The sequence below is a fragment of the Lemur catta genome, chromosome 19 (assembly GCF_020740605.2).
Source record: "Lemur catta isolate mLemCat1 chromosome 19, mLemCat1.pri, whole genome shotgun sequence".
Taxonomy (NCBI): Eukaryota; Metazoa; Chordata; class Mammalia; order Primates; family Lemuridae; genus Lemur; species Lemur catta.
Window position 1 is genome coordinate 21001956 of NC_059146.1, and position 21035 is coordinate 21022990.

Consider the following 21035-nt stretch of genomic DNA (forward strand, 5'->3'; position numbering starts at 1 on the left):
TGAGAGGGAGGAAAAGAGTGGAGACACCTGAAATAGCAGAGAAGCTCACGGGCACACACACACAGAATGCCAGAGAGAGGGCCAAAGTGGACACGGTGCACAATGACAGATGTACACCTAGATCACTGACAGTGTCATAGACCCCAGGCACAGAGACACTGCACGCACATATGTACTGGAGCAGGGACTAGGGAGAAGTCCTGAGAGGAGAGATGAAAGGCTGGCCTCCTATTGAGAGACTAGAGACTGGATCAGAGGAAGAGACCCCACGACAGACAAACCAAAACAACCAGAACCCGTGAGCTCAAGAACCAGCGACTGAGGCAGAAGGCAGGCAGACGCGCCTTCCGGGCCTCCTTCCCCTGACCCACTTGCGGGTTGGGGGAGCGGAGGGGACAGCCCAGACAGACTACATTTCCCAGTAGACATCGCCGCAGACCCTACCCCCCCAAGTGCGGCCCCTCGCCTCCAGGGCTGATGGGAAATGTAGTCCTCGGGCAGGGGCTGGCCAGCAGAGCAGTGTGCCTATGCCTGTGTGTTTGGAGGGGACTGAGCCCCAAAGCTTCGCAGGCTCCCTCGCGGCCCCGGAGTCTTGTCTTCTCTGCAGGCTCCTGGGTTTCCGGGCCGCGATCCAGCTGGATGCTGTGGCTCCCCTTGTCTCCCCCAGCACCGCCGCGGTACCCCCACCCCGTGCCCGCAGGCCCCAGCCCCCCGCTCCGACCCTCCGCGGGCGGCCTGCCCCTTTAAGAGTGGCCCCGCTGACATCACGGCGGGGGGGCGGGGGGGCCTGGCCCGGCTCCCGGCTCCGCGGCGGCTGCAGGACCCGGCTCCGCTCTGCGCCCGCCCGCTGCTCCGGGGACCCCGGCCCGGGACGCCCCCTCCCGCTTCCTCCAGCCGCCCAGACCCCAGGCTCTGTCCAAGGCCTGGCTAGACCCCAGTCCTCATCAGGGAACCCTCAGGATTGTCCCTGCTGTCTCTCCTCCTCAGGGTCTCTGTCTCTTTCTCTCTCTGTCTCTTCTCCAAGCTCAAGGTCTCTGGATCTCGGCATCTCTCAGCCCGAGGCCTCTGAGCGTCTCTCTGTCTCTTTCTGTCTCTTTCTGGATCTCTGACCTCTCCACTTCAGGGCCTCAGGGTCTCTGAGCCTAGGTGGTGGTGGTGTGTGGGGGTCTTAAACTCCGTCTCTGTCTCTCCTTCCCTCTCTCTGTGTGTCCCCTTCAGTCTCCAGACCCGCGAGTCTCTGCATTTCTCAGGCTCAGTGTCTCTGTGTGACTATCTCTGCTCTCTCTTCGTGCCTCTGCCCCTCTCGGGCTCTCTGCCTCTGTTTCTATTCTCTCTCCTCTGCCTCCCCCATCCTCAAGGCCCATCTCCCTCCCTCCCTGCATCCTTCCCCGCTCCCTCCCCGCCCCTCCCCTCCTCCGCAGTAGCCAATGAGCGGCCGCCGGTCCCTGCTCCCGGCTCCGTCTGCCGAGTGAGGCCGCCGGCGCGGGGGGTGGGGGGTGGGAGGCCGGGAGGGGGCCGGGACGCCGGGCTCCGGGGCAGGGGCGGGGGGCGCGGGCACAGGCGACCCCGGTGGCGGCGGCGGCGGCCGGGGGAAGCCGCGGGGCCGGTCATGCGGCTGCGGGGCCCGCGGCCCGGAGCGTCCGCCCAGCCCTGAGCGAGGTGAGCGCGAGGGGAGGGTCCTGGCCGCAAAAGGGGGGCGACCCTCGAGGTGGCCGCAAGAGGGGGTCGGGGAGAAAAGAGGCCCGAGTGGCTCCAGGGGTGGGATCCTGGCTGTCAGGACGCCCGAATTCTGGAGGTATGGGGGATGGAGGGACATTTGGGCCTGGCGAATCCCGGAGGACGGGGTCCGAGGGTCCCGGAGCGGGGAAACTATACTCTCTTGAGTCTCAGAGACAGTTGGCACAGCCGAGGGTGCGGGCAGGGGTCTTGAGGAAGGCGGAGGACCCCGGCCGGGAAAGAGCAGGGGTGAGTCTAGGAAGGGGGTCCCCACAAAGGGGGAGTTACGGCCTCCCAAGAGATTGAAGGGAGATGGAGTTTGGGCTGAAGACTGGAAGACTGGGACAGCGGGGACCCGAATGCCTGAACCAGGAGAGGCTGGGATAAAGAAAGATAAGGAGTCTCCAAGCCTGGGGGGAGGGTCCCAAAGGAGGAAGGGCTGGAGAATAAGGATATCTGGGCGGGCCCGTTCGAGTGAGGAGAAATTGGAACAAGAAAGGAGGGGGTTTTAAAACGGGAAGTGAGAAAGGTGCGAATGGGCAAGGTCCCAGCCAGGAGTCGGAGGGGCAGATGAGGGAAGCTGAGGTCAGCTACCTGGGACCAAGGCAGCCAGGGCGGCTGGGTTAGGGCGCTTGTGTCCGAGCTGAGAGGGCCAAGAAAGAAGCCGGCAGCTGGCGGTCAAGCCCCGAAGCCACCCGGCGGGGGATGGGAGGAAAAGCTGGCCAGAGCCTTGCCAGACTCCGGATCCCTGAGTCCTTCAGGAAGGGGAGGGGGTGCTCTGGATGCTGGGATTGCAGAGTGGGAGGGGTGGGGAATGGGGGGGGGGTCTCAGACTCCAGGGTCCTTATAGGGGTGGGGCAGAGTTTTAAGGCTACAAGAATTTTGATTAAGAAAGGTGGAGTCTCCTGTCTTGACTGCCCTGTTGGGGGAGTGTTTAGGGGGTCTCACATTTCATAGTTAAAAAGATTATGGGGGTCACTGGTATTCAGGGAGGCAGAGGTCTCTGGTTGAAATAGGCTGAGGATCCCAAGTTAAGCCCCTCAAATCACGGGATTGTCTGGCTTGGGGAAAGTTCTTGAGGAGGAGGAGTGAGAGTTGTGGATAAGAGATTTAGAGTCCTTGGATTGAGGAGCTCCCTAGTTGGAATCTCTAAGTTCCTGACTGGAATTTGGGAGGCCACAGTTGTGGCCTGGGGATCTCTTGTTTGGAGGGTCCAGTGTAGGGGGATCTAGTTTCCGTGTTGGATGTTGAAGAGGATCTATAATTAAAAGCCCTAGCATGGGAAACTGGGGTCAAAGATCTCTGGTAGGAAATTTAGGGATCATGTGATGGGGCCCTGGAATTCCTGATTGGGATTTTGCAGTTCAGAGAGCACTGATTCCTAGTCTGAAGGATGAGGGCTCCTTGTTTGGCTGGAATGCTCTGGTTAGGATGCTGGGTTGGGGGTATCCTAGCTCATGATTTTGGTACTCTGGTATCTCTAGTCAAGATCCTGGCTCCAGGTCCCTGGGTCCCAATGCTCAGGGACTGAGCAGCCTGTGAAGGAGTTCCAGCATTCCAGGCTCAGAGGCCTGTCCAGGAGGGTGGAATTAGGGTTCTGGAACTTGGATCTGAATTGTGGGTTGTGATCTCAGATTGGGGTACCAAATTGAGGTCAAGGCACAAGATCAGAGTTAGAAGGTCATGGGCCAGATTCTTAGTGTTAGAATTGGGTGTGAGAGTCAAGCTATAAGTCCAAGTGTCTAAACTTAGGTGGGGGCCTCAGCCCAAGAAGGCTTAGACAGGCCTGTCAAGGGTCTGAGGCCAGGGTATGTGTTAGGGATCCTTGGTTGGTGACCCACATTGGGGATTTCTGGCTGCAGTTCAGAGACAGAGTCCAAAGGGAAGGTATCAGGGTGCCAGGTCAGGGCATGGAGTTAAGATTAGGGAGCTTGAGTTAGAGTTTCTGGACAGGTCAAGTTGTATAGCATCCAGTGTCCAAACCCAGTACCCTGGGTCCAGGGATCCAGGTCCTGGCTTAGAGCTGAGGTTATGGATTCTTGTGTTCACAGCTGAGGGCTTCGATCAGGGCAGAGTCAGTGTTGTGGGATGCCAGGTCCTACGTTGAAGTCATTGATCAGCCTAATAGTTTCTGAGTCACCAGCCCAGGCTCTACATTAGGGGCTCTGGTGGGGTCTGATTTCTAAGGTTAGGGTCTCAAGGAAGGACATGAGATTAGAGTTGAGGGGGCCTTGTCCTGGAGTTAAGAATCTGGATTTAGAATTTCTGATATTTGGGACCCAGGTCCAGACATATGGTTGGTCAGGATTCAATCTCTGGGTCTGAGCTGAAGGTTATGGTTGGAAATCTTATCCTGGGGTTGAGGATCTGGATCCAGAGCTAAGGCATAGGTGGCAGGTGTGGGAAGCCCAGTTCTGAGATTGAGGGTCAACAGTTGGTGTCTCTTGTCAGAGCCCAGGCTTGGGGTCATAAGTCGGCCCACAGAGGTCAGATTTCAGAGTTTGATTTGGAGTTGGTGCCCCTGGCAAGGGTCCAGCATCCTGGATTGCTGCATGAGGCTGGAGACTCTGGTCAGTCCATTGGGGGTCTCCACCAAAGCTTCTGGTCACACAGGCCCCGCAGGGCGCCCCCCGCCTCTGAGGATGAGTCACTGCAGCAGCCGCGCCCTGACCCTGCTGAGCAGCGTGTTTGGTGCGTGTGGTCTGCTCCTCGTGGGCATTGCGGTCAGCACTGACTACTGGCTGTACATGGAGGAGGGCACAGTGTTGCCGCAGAACCAGACTACCGAGGTGAAGATGGCACTGCACGCTGGCCTCTGGCGAGTCTGCTTCTTTGCAGGTAGAGCCCATTCCTGCCCTCCACTCAACTGTTCCTGCCTTGCGTGGGACCAGAAAGTCCTTATCCACAGTGCCACTCCTTGGGTTCCAGAAATCCAGAAACTTATTCTGTTTCTCTTCTGGAAGTTCAAATTTCTACTAGGAGCTCCAATGTCTAGCTCTTTATTCCCCGGAACTAGGAACCCCACGTTCAGACAAGCTCAGGTCCCTGACCCCCATCGGGACGCTGGAGTCCTCCCTTAGAATCAGTAGTATAGGTTCAGAACTTGTCCTCTGGACAGTTCCAGTGTTGGATTGGCAGGATAAAAGAATCCATGCCTCCAGCGAGCACCGAGACCCCTTCCACTTAGGGATCCTGGCTCCCCAGACCCTAATCTCTCTAGCGACCCAGGACTCCTGGTCCATAACCCCCTCCTTGCTTAGGGCCCAGGGTTCCAGCCCTCTCCTCTGTCCAGGGGTCTCTAGAGCGGCTCGCAAGAGGAGCTGTCAGACATCCTGCCCATCCCACTTCTCAGCCCCCTAAAATTAAGAATAGTTCCGTTAGATTAGGCCTGGAATCCCCCCGCCAGGGATCCCCCCACTATGCAGACTGCCCTGAAAGCCTCTCTAGGGCTTAGGATCCTCTCTTCGAGCCCTGCCTTTTTATCTTCCCCCCAGGTCGGGAGAAGGGTCGCTGTGTGGCCTCGGAATATTTTCTTGAACCGGAGATCAACTTGGTGACGGAAAACACGGAGAATATTCTGAGTGAGGGGATGTGGGGAAGCCTAGGCAGCAAAGGAACAAAATCACAGCACGAGTCTTGGGAGAAAGGGCAGGCCCAGCGGGTAGGGGAGGAGGGAAGGAGTGGAGGTTTGAGAGAAGGCGGGTGGTTAGGTAAGGTTGAAAGGGCCGTGTCTGGGTAGTGGGGAGGAGTCAGCAGGAAGGGACGGGGCCCAACCCAAGGAGGTGTGGCTTGGGTGAAGAGGTGGAGTCAGCACTGGCCCTGTCTGAGAAAGGGGAGGAGTCAGGGGGAAGGGGAGGAGCTGAACTAAGGGGCAGAGAGGTCAAGGGAATGGGGAAGTGTCCTGCCAGAGATATCCCCCTCACCCCTGCTTCTCCCCGTCCCCTTCCCCCAGAGACAGTGCGCACAGCCACACCCTTCCCCATGGTCAGTCTGTTCCTCGTGTTCACGGCCTTCGTCATCAGCAACATCGGCCACATCCGCCCACAGAGGACCATCTTGGCCTTCGTTTCTGGCATCTTCTTCATCCTATCGGGTGAGCCCAAGAAAAGGACTTGAGGGCTGGGGGATTATTTTAAGTTCTAGGAAGCTGTGATCCCTCTTCCATTTAGCCACTTCCTGCTGTGTGACCTGGGACAAGTTGCAGGACCTCTCTGAGCCCCGCTTTCCTCCTCCGTGAAATGGATGGAGATAGTGGTGTCCATTACACAGCGTTGTTTAGAGGACCAAATCATAGCAAATGCTTATGGGAGCTAATTAGGTACCAGGCTCTGTTCTGATACTCAGAACAACCCTATGAGGTAAATACTATTAATAACCCCCATTTTACAGATATGGAAACAAACACTCAGAGAGATGAAGTCACTTGCTCAGGGTCATACAACTAGTGAGAGGCAGCGCTGGGAATCAAACTCACGCAATTCGCCTCCAGAGGCTGTATTTTTAACCACCCCTGATATTTTAGCAATTAACAGTTTATAGGGCTCTTTATTTTCTGTGCAATATTTTATTTTAACTTTTTTTCAAATAAACAGAGAAGTCAAAAGAATTTTGTAGTGAACACTCATGTACCCACCAATTAGAGTCAACCATTAATGTATGATTAGATGTCCATTATCCTGTATGTGTCCATCTGTCTATATTTCTAACCATCCATCAATTTATCCTATTTTTAAGAAGCATTTCAAAGTAACTTTTAGGCATCAGTACACTTTACCCTAAATGCTTCACCATGCATGTCATTAGCTAGACTCCAGTATTTGTTTACAGTTCTTTTTTCTCTCTTTTGAGGTACAAGGCTCCTTTGCATGTGTGATCTCACACCTATCTCATAACAGTTCTACCTAGGAGTTATTATTAGTACCCATTTGATAAAATGGGGGTACTGAGGCCCAGGTTTGTGCAGGGAGTTGCCTAAGATACCAGCATACACTGGTGCTAGAGGACTCGAGTGTCCAGAGTTTCAGCAGAGTATTTTCTGGAGTATCACTCTCCACCACATTTCAGCTCAGTCCAAATCAACTCAGCTCAAACACATTTAAGTCCATCAATCCAGCTCAACTAACCCCAACTGATTCTGACTTCATTCTTCAATTCAATTCAAATTAATTCAACATAATTTAATTAAACCCAAATCAGGCCCTTGTAATTCTGTTGGTATTTTATGAACAAACCCCACTGTATGTCTCATCTCCATTCTGTCCCCTGGGGCCTGCACTCGGCTCCCTCTTTCCAGTTGACTGTGCAGATACTGAAGCGGGATCTTCAAGTAACCCCTCCTCCTCCAGTCTCTTCCCTGCTCCTCATCCAGCTTTCTCTAGGCTCAACCTCCCCCGTGCCTTCAACCTAACCTGATGAGACCTTTTTCAGGGAAACCAGGGTGTAACCTCCGTGCAAACTTGAATCACGGCGTGTGGAGCCAGACACTGAGCTAAAATAAGACACGTAGAATATCACGATCCTAGAGTGTCGGAGCGGAAAGGTCTCATCATTTTTCAGGTGGAAAAATAGTGGCCTAGAGAAAGAAAGTGGGGCAAGAGTAGGTAGCATGGGGATTTTTATTCAATCCACCCAAAGTATTATAAGGAAAGGCCCATTGTTTGTGGTAAGAGGCAACACAGCCAGTCAATGGCAGAACTGGAATTAGAATCTAGGGTATTCTCACTCCAAAACCAATGCTTAGATCACCACTGCACCAGGAACTGACTGCCCAAGGTCAGGCTGAGAATGAATGGTACAGTCAGAGCTGGAAGTCAGGCCTCTGATATAACAATAGAGTAACTTGGAAGAGATTGAACCTGCTGCCTGAACCCCTTACTTGAGTTCATTTCATAGACTATGACCTATGCACTTGACCCCAGGGTATCCAGTCATATACTGTCAAGCTTGTGGGATACAGTGACTGAAGGCATGTGCTGTGAACATAGAAAGACCTGAGTTCAAATCCTACCACTGCCACTTACGCAGTATGTGACCCAAAGCCTTCCTTTTTGCAGTTATTAGGAAGACAAATCTTGGTTAGCAGTCAGCAAACTTTTTCCACTGAGGGCCAGATGGTAAATATTTTAGGCTTTGTGAGACACAGGGTCTCTGATACAACTACTCAACTCTGCTTTTACACAACTTGGCTGTTGTTGTGCGAGAGCTGCCAGGTATAAACCAGTAGGAGTCTCTGTGTTCTAGTAATGTTTTATTTATGGACCTTGAAATTTGAATTCATGCAATTTTCATATACATGAAATATTATCCTTTTGGGTTTTTTTTTCTTGCTACTTAAAAATGTAAAAACCATGCTCACAAACCATACAAAAACTGGAAGTGGGCCAAATCATAGTTTGTCAACCCTGATTTAAATCATGGATGGAAAGGGCCTGACCCTATACCTGGACTGTAACACTAAGTACTCAACATGTAGTAGTTTCAAATAAATAAATTAGTAGTAATAGTAGTAGTAGCAGCAGTAGTAGTACCAATAGTAATAGTAGTAGTAGTAGTAATACCCAACTTTATTGAGTGCCATGGGTCAGTCCAGGAAGTCCTAAGTACTTTGCATATATGAGGCTATTTATTTTTCTTCTCCCTGTAAGGCGGGTACCATTAATGTTGCCATTTTACCACTGAGGAAATAGGAGCAATCAGGGATCAAGTCGTTCATTAGAAGAAGCAAGATTCCAACCCAAGTTCCTCACCACAGCAGTATGCTGCCCCACCAACACTAAAAATCAAAAGAGAAGCAGATTTAGCAGGAGAACTTAAGGATAGAAAGAGTGGCACTATCTTAGATCTTGGAACGTGATGACCTGGTCCAACCACCTCATGTTCCTGATGAGGAAACCAAGGGAGAGAGAGAGAGAGAGAGAGAGAGAGAGAGAGAGAGAGAGAGAGAGAGAGAGAGAGAGAAGTTGCCTGAGTTCTGGTCACTGGTGGAATTGGCATTTGATTCTGTAGAAAGAGGTAGGAGGGTTGGAGCAGGGGAGGGATAGAGACATATCTGGACACTAAATATCTCTCAGGGACCTGTGTTGGGGACAGACTAGAGGGAAAGAGACTAGAATTTGGCCATTTGGGAAGGAGGCTTGTGCAGTGATCCAGGCAATAGCAGATGAGGTCTGTGCTGGGGCTGCAGATGTGAGGAAAAGGCTACTGGGAAGCCATGGGAGAGAGAAGGATCAATAGACAGAAGAATCGATAGAACCAGATGACTGCCTGGACACAGTTGGCAAGAGACTTGGGGAGGAAGCTAGAGTGACATTGATTTTCTTTTTCCAGGCCACCAGAGGCATGCCCATGCATGTCACATATTAACCCCTGATCCTCAAATGTGCTCTGTGCATCTGCTAATTCATTCAGCCATCGGACATCCTATATACCAAACCCTGTCTTTGACATTGAAGCCATAAAATGAATCCTAAATGCAAGCCCAGGTGCAGTCAATCATAGAACAGCCCCCAACTACATGTCAATCAAAGCTTTTCATGCTGGCTTAAATCCCTTCAATAGATTCCCACTGCACTCACAATCTGTCCAAACTCCTCACTAGAGCCTACAAGGTCTTCCATGATTTGGCTGCTGTTCAGATCTCTGACCTCATCTCTAACTCACTAACACTCTCTGCATTGCTTATAACTTCAGCCACTCTGGCCTCATTTTTCTCCTTGAAAATGCTAATCTCAGCCTCATGTCAGGACTCTTACACTTATTATTCTTCTCTGCTTGGAAGTTTCTTCCCTCTGATTCTCACAGGGCTCAAACTTTTTCCTCTTCAGTAGCTAACATTGCCTTTCTCCCACTATAGTATCCATCACACTGCGGAGTTCATACTTTTTTTCAGAGCACTTATTACTATTGTCATCTCATTTGTTTTGTGCCTTGTCCTACAAGAATGTAAACTCCAAAAGGGCAGGGACCTTTTCACACGTGTTCTCATTTGCATCTGTGGAGCCCAGATTAGCTGCTTGTACAAATATTTGTAAGGTGAGTGAGTGAAGAATGGATGAGTGACAGCCCCAGGTATCTTGAGAAAAGGAAAGATGCATAACCTGAAGTAGGTAGTTGCATATGGTATGGGGAGGGTGGGAGTGATCAGGGAGGGCTTCCAAGAAGAGGTGAAACCTAAGTTGATGCTGAAAGGGCGAGGGGGAAATTCTCGAGTCAAGAACAAAAGTTGCCCTATATGGAGATGAAATTCACAGCATATGATAAGGCCCCATAAAGCATCTAAGACAGAGGTATACACAAGTGCAACTCTCCATGGTCCTGAAATTCTATTGTTCTAAAGGCAGGTGAGTTCTATTCAGTTTGGAATGTAGGTGATTCTTGCCTACTGTGCTTTAAGAATCACAAAGCAGATGTAGTTGAGGGGGTGGGAGGAGAGTAAGAGAGTTGGATTGCAGAGATAGAAAGGGGGAAGGGAGGGAGAACAAGAGTACAGGAGAAAAAGGGAAAAGAAGGTTATTTTTGGAAAACCACAGCCAATGTGAAATGGCCAGGAAGCAGAAGGAATGACAAGAATGACTTACTAAAAAGAAGAAAGCAGGCCAGGCGCGGTGGCGTGGTGCACGCCTGTAGTCTCAGGGACTGAAGATACTGAGGCAGGAGGATGCGTGAGTCTGGGAGTTCAAGGCCAGCCTGAGCAGCATGGCCAGACCTTGTCTCTAAAAAAAAAAAAAAAAAATAGAAAAGAAGCCTGGCACAGTGGCTCATGCCTGTAATCCTAGCACTCTGGGAGGCCAAGGCAGGAGGATTGCTTGAGCTCGAAAGTTAGAAAGCAGCCTGAGCAAGAGTAAGACCCCATTTCTCCTAAAAATAGAAAAATTAACCATGCTCCTATAGCCCATTTACTTAAGAGGCTGAGGCAGGAGGATCGCTTGAACCCAGGAGTCTGAGGTTGCAGTGAGCTATGAGGATGCCACTGCACTCTACCTGAGGCAACCAAGCGAGACTCTTGTCTCAAAAACAAAAAGACCAAACAAAAGAAAATTTCTTTTCCATTGAAAATGTTTATTTTCTTCTAATCAAACCCCTCATTCCAACCCTAGACTTATGGCCCATGTTAAGGCTCTAAATAAAATACATTCTCCACAGGCAGAGTCAGGACCAGGGTGAGGCAGGAGCAGGCAGCAGGAACCAGACCACGGACAGCCTGGGATATCAGGCTGAGGAGTGGATACCTTCTCCTGTGGACAATAGGGAGCCAAGAAGAGTTTTGAGCAGGGAGAGATAGAGTTTGCTTTGGGTTTTAGAAGGGGAGATGAGGATTTTGGAGCAATGGCATAGGTGTAGAGAATAAGGCCTGAGCTGTGGCAAGGGACTGGGAGATGCAAAAAGTGGTTTAGATTTATGAGAGATTCGGGAAGTAAAATGGACGTGATTTGATCATTCTCAAGTGACCATTCTTTATGGATGAGGGGGCAAGAGAGAAAGATGGAGACAGGAATCAACCCCCCTGTGTTTGAGTGAGTGAGTACCTGAGCGAGTGTGGTTTCTGGACTTCCCTGGGTAAGATCCTTTTCTATAACCCTGCCCATATTTCAAGACTTATCTCAGATGCCATTTCACCATGCAATGCTTGATGTTCTCTCTCTTCTTGAGTCTCGAAATTATGGAATACTAGAAGTTGAAAGTGTTACGGAAGTTCTGAGCAAGGAAAAGTTAATTCTTGGAAGGGATGGAGAAATGGTGGGATTTAGCACAGATGAGCTCTTCTAGAAGTTCCAGTTTATGGCCAATGTATTCATCCATTCAACTAGTAGTTATTATGTGCTGGATATTGTGCTGGTTGCTAGGAGTGCAATAGTGAACAAGGTGGACTAGTTTCTAGGATCACGGTGTTCCTAGCATCCTAGTCGGGGTGGAAGAGATATATCATAAAAAGGTAACAAATAGAGAATACAATGTTACTAATTAATTATAATGTGATGATACAGGCTACAAAGAAAAGCAAAGCAAGTTGGGGGAAGGAGAGTGATGGAGGGGTCATTACTGTATTCCACCCACCTGAATCATCCACATTTTAAAAACGGTTTGCCATATTCTCTTCTCTCTCTCTCTCTCCATCCTTTCCTCCCCCTCCCCTTTTTACACACACCGCACTCACATCTTTTTGGTTTTAACCATTTGAACGTATGTTGCAGGTGTCATGATAGTTCATCTTTAAAAACAAAATGTTAGTATGCATCTTTAAATAAAGACATGTTTCTCCATAAGTATAACACCATTATCAGGCCTAGAAATTTTACAATAATTCTATGGTATAATTTAATCCATTTTTAAACTGTCCCAGTACTTTCAAGCATGTGTTTTATAGCTTTCCCCCCAGAACTAGGATTCAATCTAGGTCCATGTATGGCATTTTGTTAATAAGTCTCTTTTAGTCTAGACAAGTTCCCCCACTACTTTTTTCCACAACGCTAAATTTTAAAATATAATCTCATTATAGGCTGGGCACAGTGGCTCATGCCTGCAATCCCAGCACTTTGGGAGGCCAAGTTGGGAGGATTGCCTGAGGCCAGAAGTTTGAGACCACCCTGGGCAACATAGCAAGACCCCATCTCTAAAAAATTTTTTTAAAAATTACCTGGGTGTGGTGGTGCACAGCTCTAGTCTTCGCCACTTGAGAGGATAAAGCAGGAGGATGACTTGAGCCCAGAAGGTCAAGGCTGCAGTGAGCCATAATCAGACCACTGTACTCCAGCCTGGATGACAGAGCAAGACCCATCACCAAAAAAAAAAAAAAAAGAAAGAAAGAAAGAAAATTTTAAAAATCTCATTATAAAAATATAGAAAGAATAGTATAATGAAATCTATATATCCTTCACTCAGTTTCAACAATTACCAATGTATGGTGAATCTTTTCCTAGTCATATTGCCACGCCTCCTTCTGCATTTCACTACATTATTTTAAAGCCAGTCTCAGACGTCAACTCATTTTATCCACAAATATCTCAGTATATCTCTGAGTTACAAGTTGCCTTTTATTTAATGTAACCATAACGCCATTATTGAGCCCAAACAAGTAAGAATGATTGCTTAATATCATATCTAGTTAGTGTTCACTTTTCCCCGTTGGTTTCATAAATGCCTTTTTATAGTTAGTTTGTTGCAAATCCAGATCTAAATTCCACATGGGCATTTGGTTGATACATCTCTGAAGCCTCTTTTAGTCTAAAACAGTCCCTCTCCTGTTTTTTTCCTTGACAATTTTTTTTTTTTTGAGAAATCTGGTCTTCTGTTGTATAGAATTCCTACATTCCAGAGTTTTCCAATTGGATTCCTGTATTGTGGTTTAATATGTCCACCTAGTCCTGTGGTTTTTTTGTAAACTAAGATCTAAAAGAAGCTTGGATGGCTCCAGGTTTGGTTTTTGTTTGTTTGTTTGTTTGGCAAGAACCCTTCATACATAGGTGGTGCTGTTTACATCCTGCTGTATTTATTAGATCAGGAGACACGGAGTCTGGTCATCTCCCTTTTTGAGATACTGGGCTTGATCTCTGGTTTAGGTGTTGGCAGTTTGGCCCATGTCATCATCCTTCTAAAGCCTGCAGGACAGGGTATCCTGCAGAATAGCCCACATCATATATTTGTTTGATTGTTTCCTTGTGGTATTTAATTGTATTTTCCTTGTATTTTCTGTAACCTGACAGTTATGTGTGGACTAGAGGCTTGATTACATCAGGTTAAACATTACTGGCAAGAAAAGTCAGAGGTGCTGCTGCCATGTACTTTGTATCTCATCAGTTCAGGCAGCAAATAATGTCAGGTTGTCCCGCTGTGAGCAGTAGGAAGTTTGAATCCTTGGTAAAGATGATGTCCGTCAGAGCTCTCTGTTGAAAAGGGAGTTTTTTTCTCTTTATAATGAATAAGTAATTTGCAGGGTAACACTTTGGTACTTTGAAAAAAAACCTGTTTAGGGATACTCATATTTATTTTATTTTATTTTATTTTTTGAGACAGAGTCTCACTCTGTTGCCCAGGCCAGAGTGCCGTGGCATCAGCCTAGCTCACAGCAACCTCAAACTCCTGGGCTCAAGCAATCCTCCTGCCTCAGCCTCACAAGTAGCTGGAACTATAGGCATGTGCCACCATGCCTGGCTAATTTTTCTATATATATTTTTACTTGTCCAGCTTCCAGCTAATTTCTTTTTATTATTTTGTTAGAGACAGGGTCTTGCTCTTGCGCAGGCTGGTCTCGCACTCCTGACCTCAAGCAGTCCTCCTGCCTTGACCTCCCAGAGTGCTAGGATTGCAGGCGTGAGCCACGGCACCCGGCTTTATTTTTATTTTAAACAAACTTTTCAATTTGGAAAAGATTTAAACTTACAGAAAAGTTGCAAAAATAATACAATGGACTCTTACATACCCTTCACCAGACTAGTTTTTTTTTTTTTTTTTTTTTGAGACAGCGTCTCACTCTGTTGCCCAGGCTACAGTGGCATCATCATAGCTCACTGGAACCTGGGCTCAAATGATCCTCCTGCCTCAGCCTCCTGAGTAGCTGGAACACAGGAGTACAGCACCATGCCTAGCTAATTTTTCTATTTTTGCTAGAGACAGGGTCTCACTCTTGCTCAGGCTGGTTTCGAACTCCTGACCTCAAGCAGTCCTCTTGCTTTGGCCTCCCCAAATGCTAAGATTACAGGGTTGAGCTGTTACACCTGGCCATAGATCAGTTTTTTAACATTTTGCCACATTTGTCTTTCTCTCTCTATGTGTATGTGTGTGTGTGTACACATATATACACATATGTATACACATAAATATACTTATACATATGCATGCACATAAAACATATACACATGCACATATATGTTGATGGGACCACTTGAATATAAGTTACAAACACTTCACCCTAAATAGTTCAGCAAGTATCTTTTAAGAACAAGGGCATTCTCTTATGTAACCACAGTACAATTATCAAATTCAGGAAGTTTAACATTTATACAATACTATAGCTAATACACAGTCCATTCTCAAATGCCACCAACTGTCCCAATACTATTTTTTATTGTCATTTTCCCCCATTCAGGCTCTACAATCACTCATTGCATTTCCCTATTGTGTCTCTTTAGTCTTCTTTTATCTTTTTATATAGTTCCTCTGCTCTTTTTTTTTTTCTTTCCATCTTTCATGTTGACGTTTTTGAAGAGTGCAGCCAGTTGTGTTGTAGAATGTCCCACAGCGTCCTCATGAGTGGATTCAGGTTACGCAGTCTCAGCAGGAGCACTACAGAAATGAAGTAGTGGCTTGCTCAGCCTCTCTTACCTGGAGGCACGTGGGGTGGGTCTGCCGCATTATTGGTGATGTCAGCTTCGATCGCTTGGTTAAGGTGGTATCTGCCAGGTTCTTTCACGATAAAGGAAGCTTTTATTCTCTTTGTGATTAATAGATATTCTATGGGGAGATTCTGTCATCCTGAGATTTGGCATCCCCTGGTGTTCTTGCCTGACTCTAATATTACTACTAGGGCTGCAAAACGGGATTTTCTTTTAACGCTGTTGTTACACCTACTTGAATAAATTAGTGTGTGACTGAAAAGAACTTTCTCTTTTAACATCTATACAATACTACTTATGTATTTATTTTAAAAATATGTCAGTATGGACTCATGTATTTAAAAAAAAAAAAAAAACCTCAACGTGTTATATGCCATTACCTCTATTATGGATTTTGATACTTAAAATGTCATCAGTTTGACTCTCAGGAAACTTCAAGCTCAATCCTGTTTCCTTTTTTGACATGTACCCATCAATTTTTTGAGCACTTTCTGTCTTTGGGGCACAAGAAGTACATTTTTACTGCCTCTGTCTCAGACTTCAAATCAGCTATTTCTTCTGGAAGCTCTCTAGCTCCTTTTAGTAGAGGAGGATATTAGAAACCAAGAGCTGGGGTACTCAGTGTGCTCAATGCTACCAGGGTGTCGCTACTTTTAGGATCTTTCAGGACACAGGCTGAGAAACTATATATATGTAAATAACCCAGGAGTTTGTAATGATGCCTAAACACCACGGGCTTTTTCTGTATTTATATTTCTCCTTTCAAAATAAGAAGCTGTAGCTACCAAAGCAACAACATTTTCACTCAACTCTACAATGCACACAAAATAACACTTATACAATACTATAGCTAATACACAAGTCCATACTCAAATTGCACCAATTGTGGGAAAAAACTTACTAAATAAGATAGCCAGTTGTAGTGGTATGTATCTGTTGTCTCAGCTAATTGGGAGGATGAGGTGGGAGGATCACTTGAGTCCAGGAGTTTGAGTTCAGTCTGGGCAAAATAGCAAGACCCTATTTCTTAAAATTTTTTTTTTAAACCTACTAAATAAGGTTCAAGATTTCTTTACGGATCTTTTTGTCTTTAGACTGCAATATATAATCAAAGTACTGCATTCAAAAGTTACTTGGGGCTGGGCACAGTGGCTCATGCTTGTAATCACAGCACTCTGGGAGGCCAAGGTGGAAGAATAGCTTGAGGTCAGGAGTTTGAGACCAGCCTGAGCAAAAGTGAGACCCCCATCTCAACAAAAAATAGAAAAAATTAGCTGGCCATGGTGGTGTGGACCTGTAGTCCCAGCTACTCCGGAGGCTGAAGCAGGAAGATTATTTGAACCAGGAGTTGGAGGTTGCAGGGAGCCATGATGATGCCACTGAACTCTACCCAGGGTGACAGAGTGAGTCTCAAAAAAAAAAAAAAAAAAAAAAAAGTTACTTGGATTACAACACACTGTGGTTTTATTCTTCATTTGATATAAAGTCAGATTCCTTTATTTCTATTTCTATTAATTTTAGTTTTCCCCCATCTTAGTTAATTATATCTTTTGAATATATCAAATATTAGCATCATTCCAAAGATCAAAATCTCACAAAAATATGTACTCAGAGAAGTACCACTCCCTTCCCATCTCTTCTTTTTTGTTCTCTCTTATCCCCTTCAGGTAATCAACATTTGTTTGTTTGTTCCCCTTTCTATGTCTTCTTTGCAAAAATAAGCAGATGCACATTTGTACTCTCATGTACCCTTCTTTCTTGCTTAAAAGGTAACATATTGTATACTCTTTTGCACATTACTGGGTTTTTTTTTTTTTTTTTTTACTTAGTGATATGATCTGGAGCCATCATTGAATGCCATATCAGTTCATAGAGATCTTCCTCATTTTTATTTTACAGTGGCACAGTTCTCTGTTATGTGGATGTTTCATAGTCTATTCCATCCATCCTCTATGTAAGGGCATTTAGGTTATTTCCAGTGTTTTTCAGTTACAAATAATGCTGTAGTAGATTAGCTTGTGCATATGTATTTTCATGTTATTGGAGGGATATCTTCAGGGTAAATTTCTAGAAGTGGGATTGTTGGGTTAAAGAATGGACACATGTTTGTGTGTGTGTGTGTCTGTGTGTGGTTTTTAAGATATTGCTAACTTCCTCTTCATAAAGTTTGCACCATTTTGTACTCCCACTGGCGATGTATAAGAACATTCATTCTCCCAGCTTCACCAAAAGAGTACGTGTGAAGCTTTTTAACTTTTGACCACCTGATTGGTGAGAAATGGTATCTCATCATAGTTTTCACCTGCATTTCTCATATTTTGAGTGAGACACGTATTTTCTTTTAAACAGGGAGATAATAGAAGCCCTTTCCAAAGTGGCAACCAGTGAAGAGAGGTCTCAGCGAAGTGACAGAGAAAGACATGGGGATGTCTGGGGGAAGAGTATTCCAGGTAGAGGGAACAGCAAGAGCAAGGGCTCTGACGCAGGCAAGAGCTTGATGTCTTCAAGGAAGAGTAAGAAAGTCAGGTGGTCTAAGCAGAGGTAACAAGGAGAAACTGATCAGAGATGGAATTGGCAAGGACTGGACCACGCAGGCATTACAGTCAGCTCAGCAAAGTTTTTCTGTAAAAAGCCAGAAAATAAATATTTTTAGCCTTATTGGCCATCTGGTCTTTGTTGCAACTACTCAACTTTATGGTTGTGGCACAAAAGCAGTCATGGGCAATATGTAAACAAATGAGTGTGGCTGTGTTCTGATAAAGGTTTTTTTTTTTGTAGAACCTGAAATTTGAAATTAATATACTTTTAAAAAATTGAGACATAATTCACATAATATTCCTATAATTCAGTGGTTTTTAGCATATTCATAAGGTTGCACAACCATCTCTATTAGCTAATTTCACAACATTTTGATCATCCTCAAAAGAAACCTCACACCGTTTAACAGCCCGTCACAATTTCCTGTTCTATCCCGTTCCCTGGCAACTGCCAATCTCCTGTCTCCCTCCGTGGACATGGATTTGTCTATTCTGGACATATCATATAAATGGAATCACACAATATTGGTCTTATGCATCTGGCTTCTTTCCCTTAGCATGTCCTCTCAGCTCCTTCCTGTGGTAGCATCAGTCATTCCCTTTCTAGACTGAATAATATTCCTTTCTGTGGACATACCACATTTTGTGTGTCCATTCATCAGCTGATGGACATGTGGGCTGTTTCCACTTTTTGGCTATTACAAACAATGCTGCTACAAACATTCCTGTGCAAGTTTTTTTGTGTGTGAACATATGTTTCTAATCCCTTGGGTATACACCTAGGAGTGGAAGTGCTGGGTCATATGGTAATTCTATCTTTAACTGTTTGAGAAACTGCCAAATGAATTTCATATGTACTTTTTATGTGCCACAAAATATCATTCTTCTTTTGATTTTCTTCCCCATCATTAAATTATGTAAAAGCCATTTTTAGCTGGCGGGCCCTACAAAAACAAGAGGTGGGTTGGATTTAGTCCCCGGACCCCTGCTGTAGACAATAGAAGGAACTTAGATTTATTCTGTGTGTTATGGGCACGCCAGTGTTCATCTGCAGGATTCCGGGGGAAGATTCTGATAAGGATTAGTTGGATTAATTTAGGGCAGGGGACTTCATAGCCTTTTTAAGCTTCTCTTGGCATGGCTACTGTTTAACAGAAAGGTCATTTTGAGAAAGTGATAATCACCTCTTAAAAATGCTCAGACTGGACCTCTCCTCTCCACACTCTCCATATGTCTCTATTTCCTCAACTGTAAATGGTGATAAAAATGTATCTACTTCAAAGGGTGGTTGTGAGGTTTGAATGAGTTTATATATACAACACTGAGAATAGTGCCTGGCACAGACTAAGACCTATATAAGTAGTTGCTATTATTGTTGATATTGTTGCTGCAATATCATCTATACAGCCCCCGCTCAGGCCTGGTCCTCTTCCCCCTAGACTATCACAACTCCAGTGTCCCCCTCCAATGTTTTCCCAACACCAACCAGCCCCCAAAGGATCTTCTAACACCCTGATCTGGCCCTGTCCTCCCTCTGCTATAAACCTTCCATGACTCCCTAGTGCCCTTGGTGTCAATGCCAAGCTCCTCAGCCTGACATTTCAGGTTCGTCTTGGCCTTGTTCCTGCCCCTTTCTCTAGCCTTTCCTGTGGCAATAGCCCATGCTACGGCTACATGGATGGAGTGGCTCAATTTTGCCCCTCCAAACCTTTTCTCATGCTGTTTCCTCTGCTAGGAGTGGTGGGATAGTGTGCCCTTATTCTTCCCTGGGGTCTCATCCTTTAAACTTGGACAAAGGAATCTTTCCTTGATTTCTCTTGCTCCTGCCCCAGGTGGGTTTGGTGCCTCTTCTGGACACCCACAGAGCTCTGTGCTACTTCCTCATAGCACACATCACCATGTATGTGACTGTTGATCAGTGTTCATATTTACCTTCTCCAATTGCATTGTGAGTCCCTGGATAGCAGATTTGAGGTTGGGGTTGGGAGGGCAGATTGTTGATTCATCTCCGGGCTCCCTGCACCCAACAAGGCCCAGCACACAAAGGGCTTCGAAGTAGTTAGTCCAGGACAGACAGGGGAGGAGGGGAGGAGGGAAGGGCTGAGGGGAGGAGTCCACTTCTAATGGACTGAGGGTAACCCTTCTGTTCCTCCAGGCCTCTCCTTGGTGGTGGGCTTGGTTCTTTACATCTCCAGCATCAACGACGAGGTCATGAACAGGCCCAGCAGCTCCGAGCAGTATTTTCATTATCGCTACGGGTGGTCGTTTGCGTTTGCTGCTTCCTCCTTCCTACTCAAAGAGGTGATGTCCTCGGGATCCAGACTCTAGAGTCTAGAGTTTTGAATAGGGAAAGGTCCGGGGAGAGGGCTGATTCCTGAGTCCAGAAGGAAGAGGAGGCTGGGGATGTAGACTCTGTCTGGGTTGTGAGGGAGGTGATAGCTGAGTGTGTAGGGTCCTGGAGGAAGAGGCGTCTAAGAGCTCCGACTCTTTGGATCTTGGGGAAGGAAGGGACTGGGGACTGGGACTCCTGGGTCTTGGGGGAGGGGGGACCCCGAACGCTTGGACTCCTGAGGTCGTGGGGAGGAGACAGTTGGAGCTCTGATCCTGGGTCCTGGGTGAGGAGGGGGCTGGGGGCCAGGACTCTTGAGTCCTGGAGTTGGGGACAGGGGTGGGGCACCCCTGGGACTCTTACTGTACTTCGCCACAGGGGGCCGGCGTGATGTCCGTGTACCTGTTCACCAAGCGCTACGCGGAGGAGGAAATGTACCGTCCACATCCGGCCTTCTACCGCCCGCGTCTCAGCGACTGCTCCGACTACTCGGGCCAGTTTCTGCAGCCCGAGGCATGGCGCCGAGGCCGAAGCCCGTCCGACATCTCCAGCGACGTATCCATCCAGATGACGCAGAACTACCCGCCAGCGATCAAGTACCCCGACCACTTGCACATCTCCACCTCGCCCTGCTGAGGCCTCGCCCCTCGGAGCTCCCCTCCTCCTCCTTCCTCTTCTCTTCCTCCTCCTCGCGGGTCTCCCCGCAATGCAGCACCGCTCCCTTCCTCCGGACTCCTGCCTCCCACCTGGAAGATGCTGCGCCAGCTTTAGGCCCCGCCCCTCCCCATTTGGCCCCGCCCATCACCGCCCTCATTTAAATGCATCCCCCCTTTGACTCCTCCCTTTCGTTTGCCCGCCCCTTTTCCCTTAGGACCCGCCCGTTTCCTCTGGCCCCTCCTCTCCCAGACAACTAACTCCTCCCTCATTCCACCTGCTCTGCGCACCGAGCCTCCCGCGGCTGCGCTGGCGCCCAGCTCCCCAGAGCTCCCCAACCTCCGCCTCCCCGCAGGGGCGCTGGGCTGGAGAGTAGGTTCTGGCAACTGGCAGGAATGCCAACCATCCTCTTCTCCCCTCTGCCCTGGACTTCTCTTTTTCCTCGCCTAATCTCAACTCCTGGCCTGCAGA

General features: G+C 47.4%; 1 protein-coding gene across 1 annotated transcript; it reads left to right on the forward strand.

Annotated features, from left to right (window-relative positions):
- The first annotated feature begins 4349 nt into the window (after window positions 1-4349).
- CACNG7 (calcium voltage-gated channel auxiliary subunit gamma 7) lies at window positions 4350-20588 on the forward strand. Its single transcript, XM_045532700.1, has 5 exons — window positions 4350-4554; window positions 5211-5297; window positions 5669-5809; window positions 19737-19882; window positions 20289-20588. Exons 1-5 carry the CDS (start codon window positions 4359-4361, stop codon window positions 20544-20546), a joined length of 828 nt encoding a protein of 275 aa, XP_045388656.1. The 5' UTR covers window positions 4350-4358; the 3' UTR covers window positions 20547-20588.
- The last annotated feature ends 447 nt before the right edge of the window (window positions 20589-21035 follow it).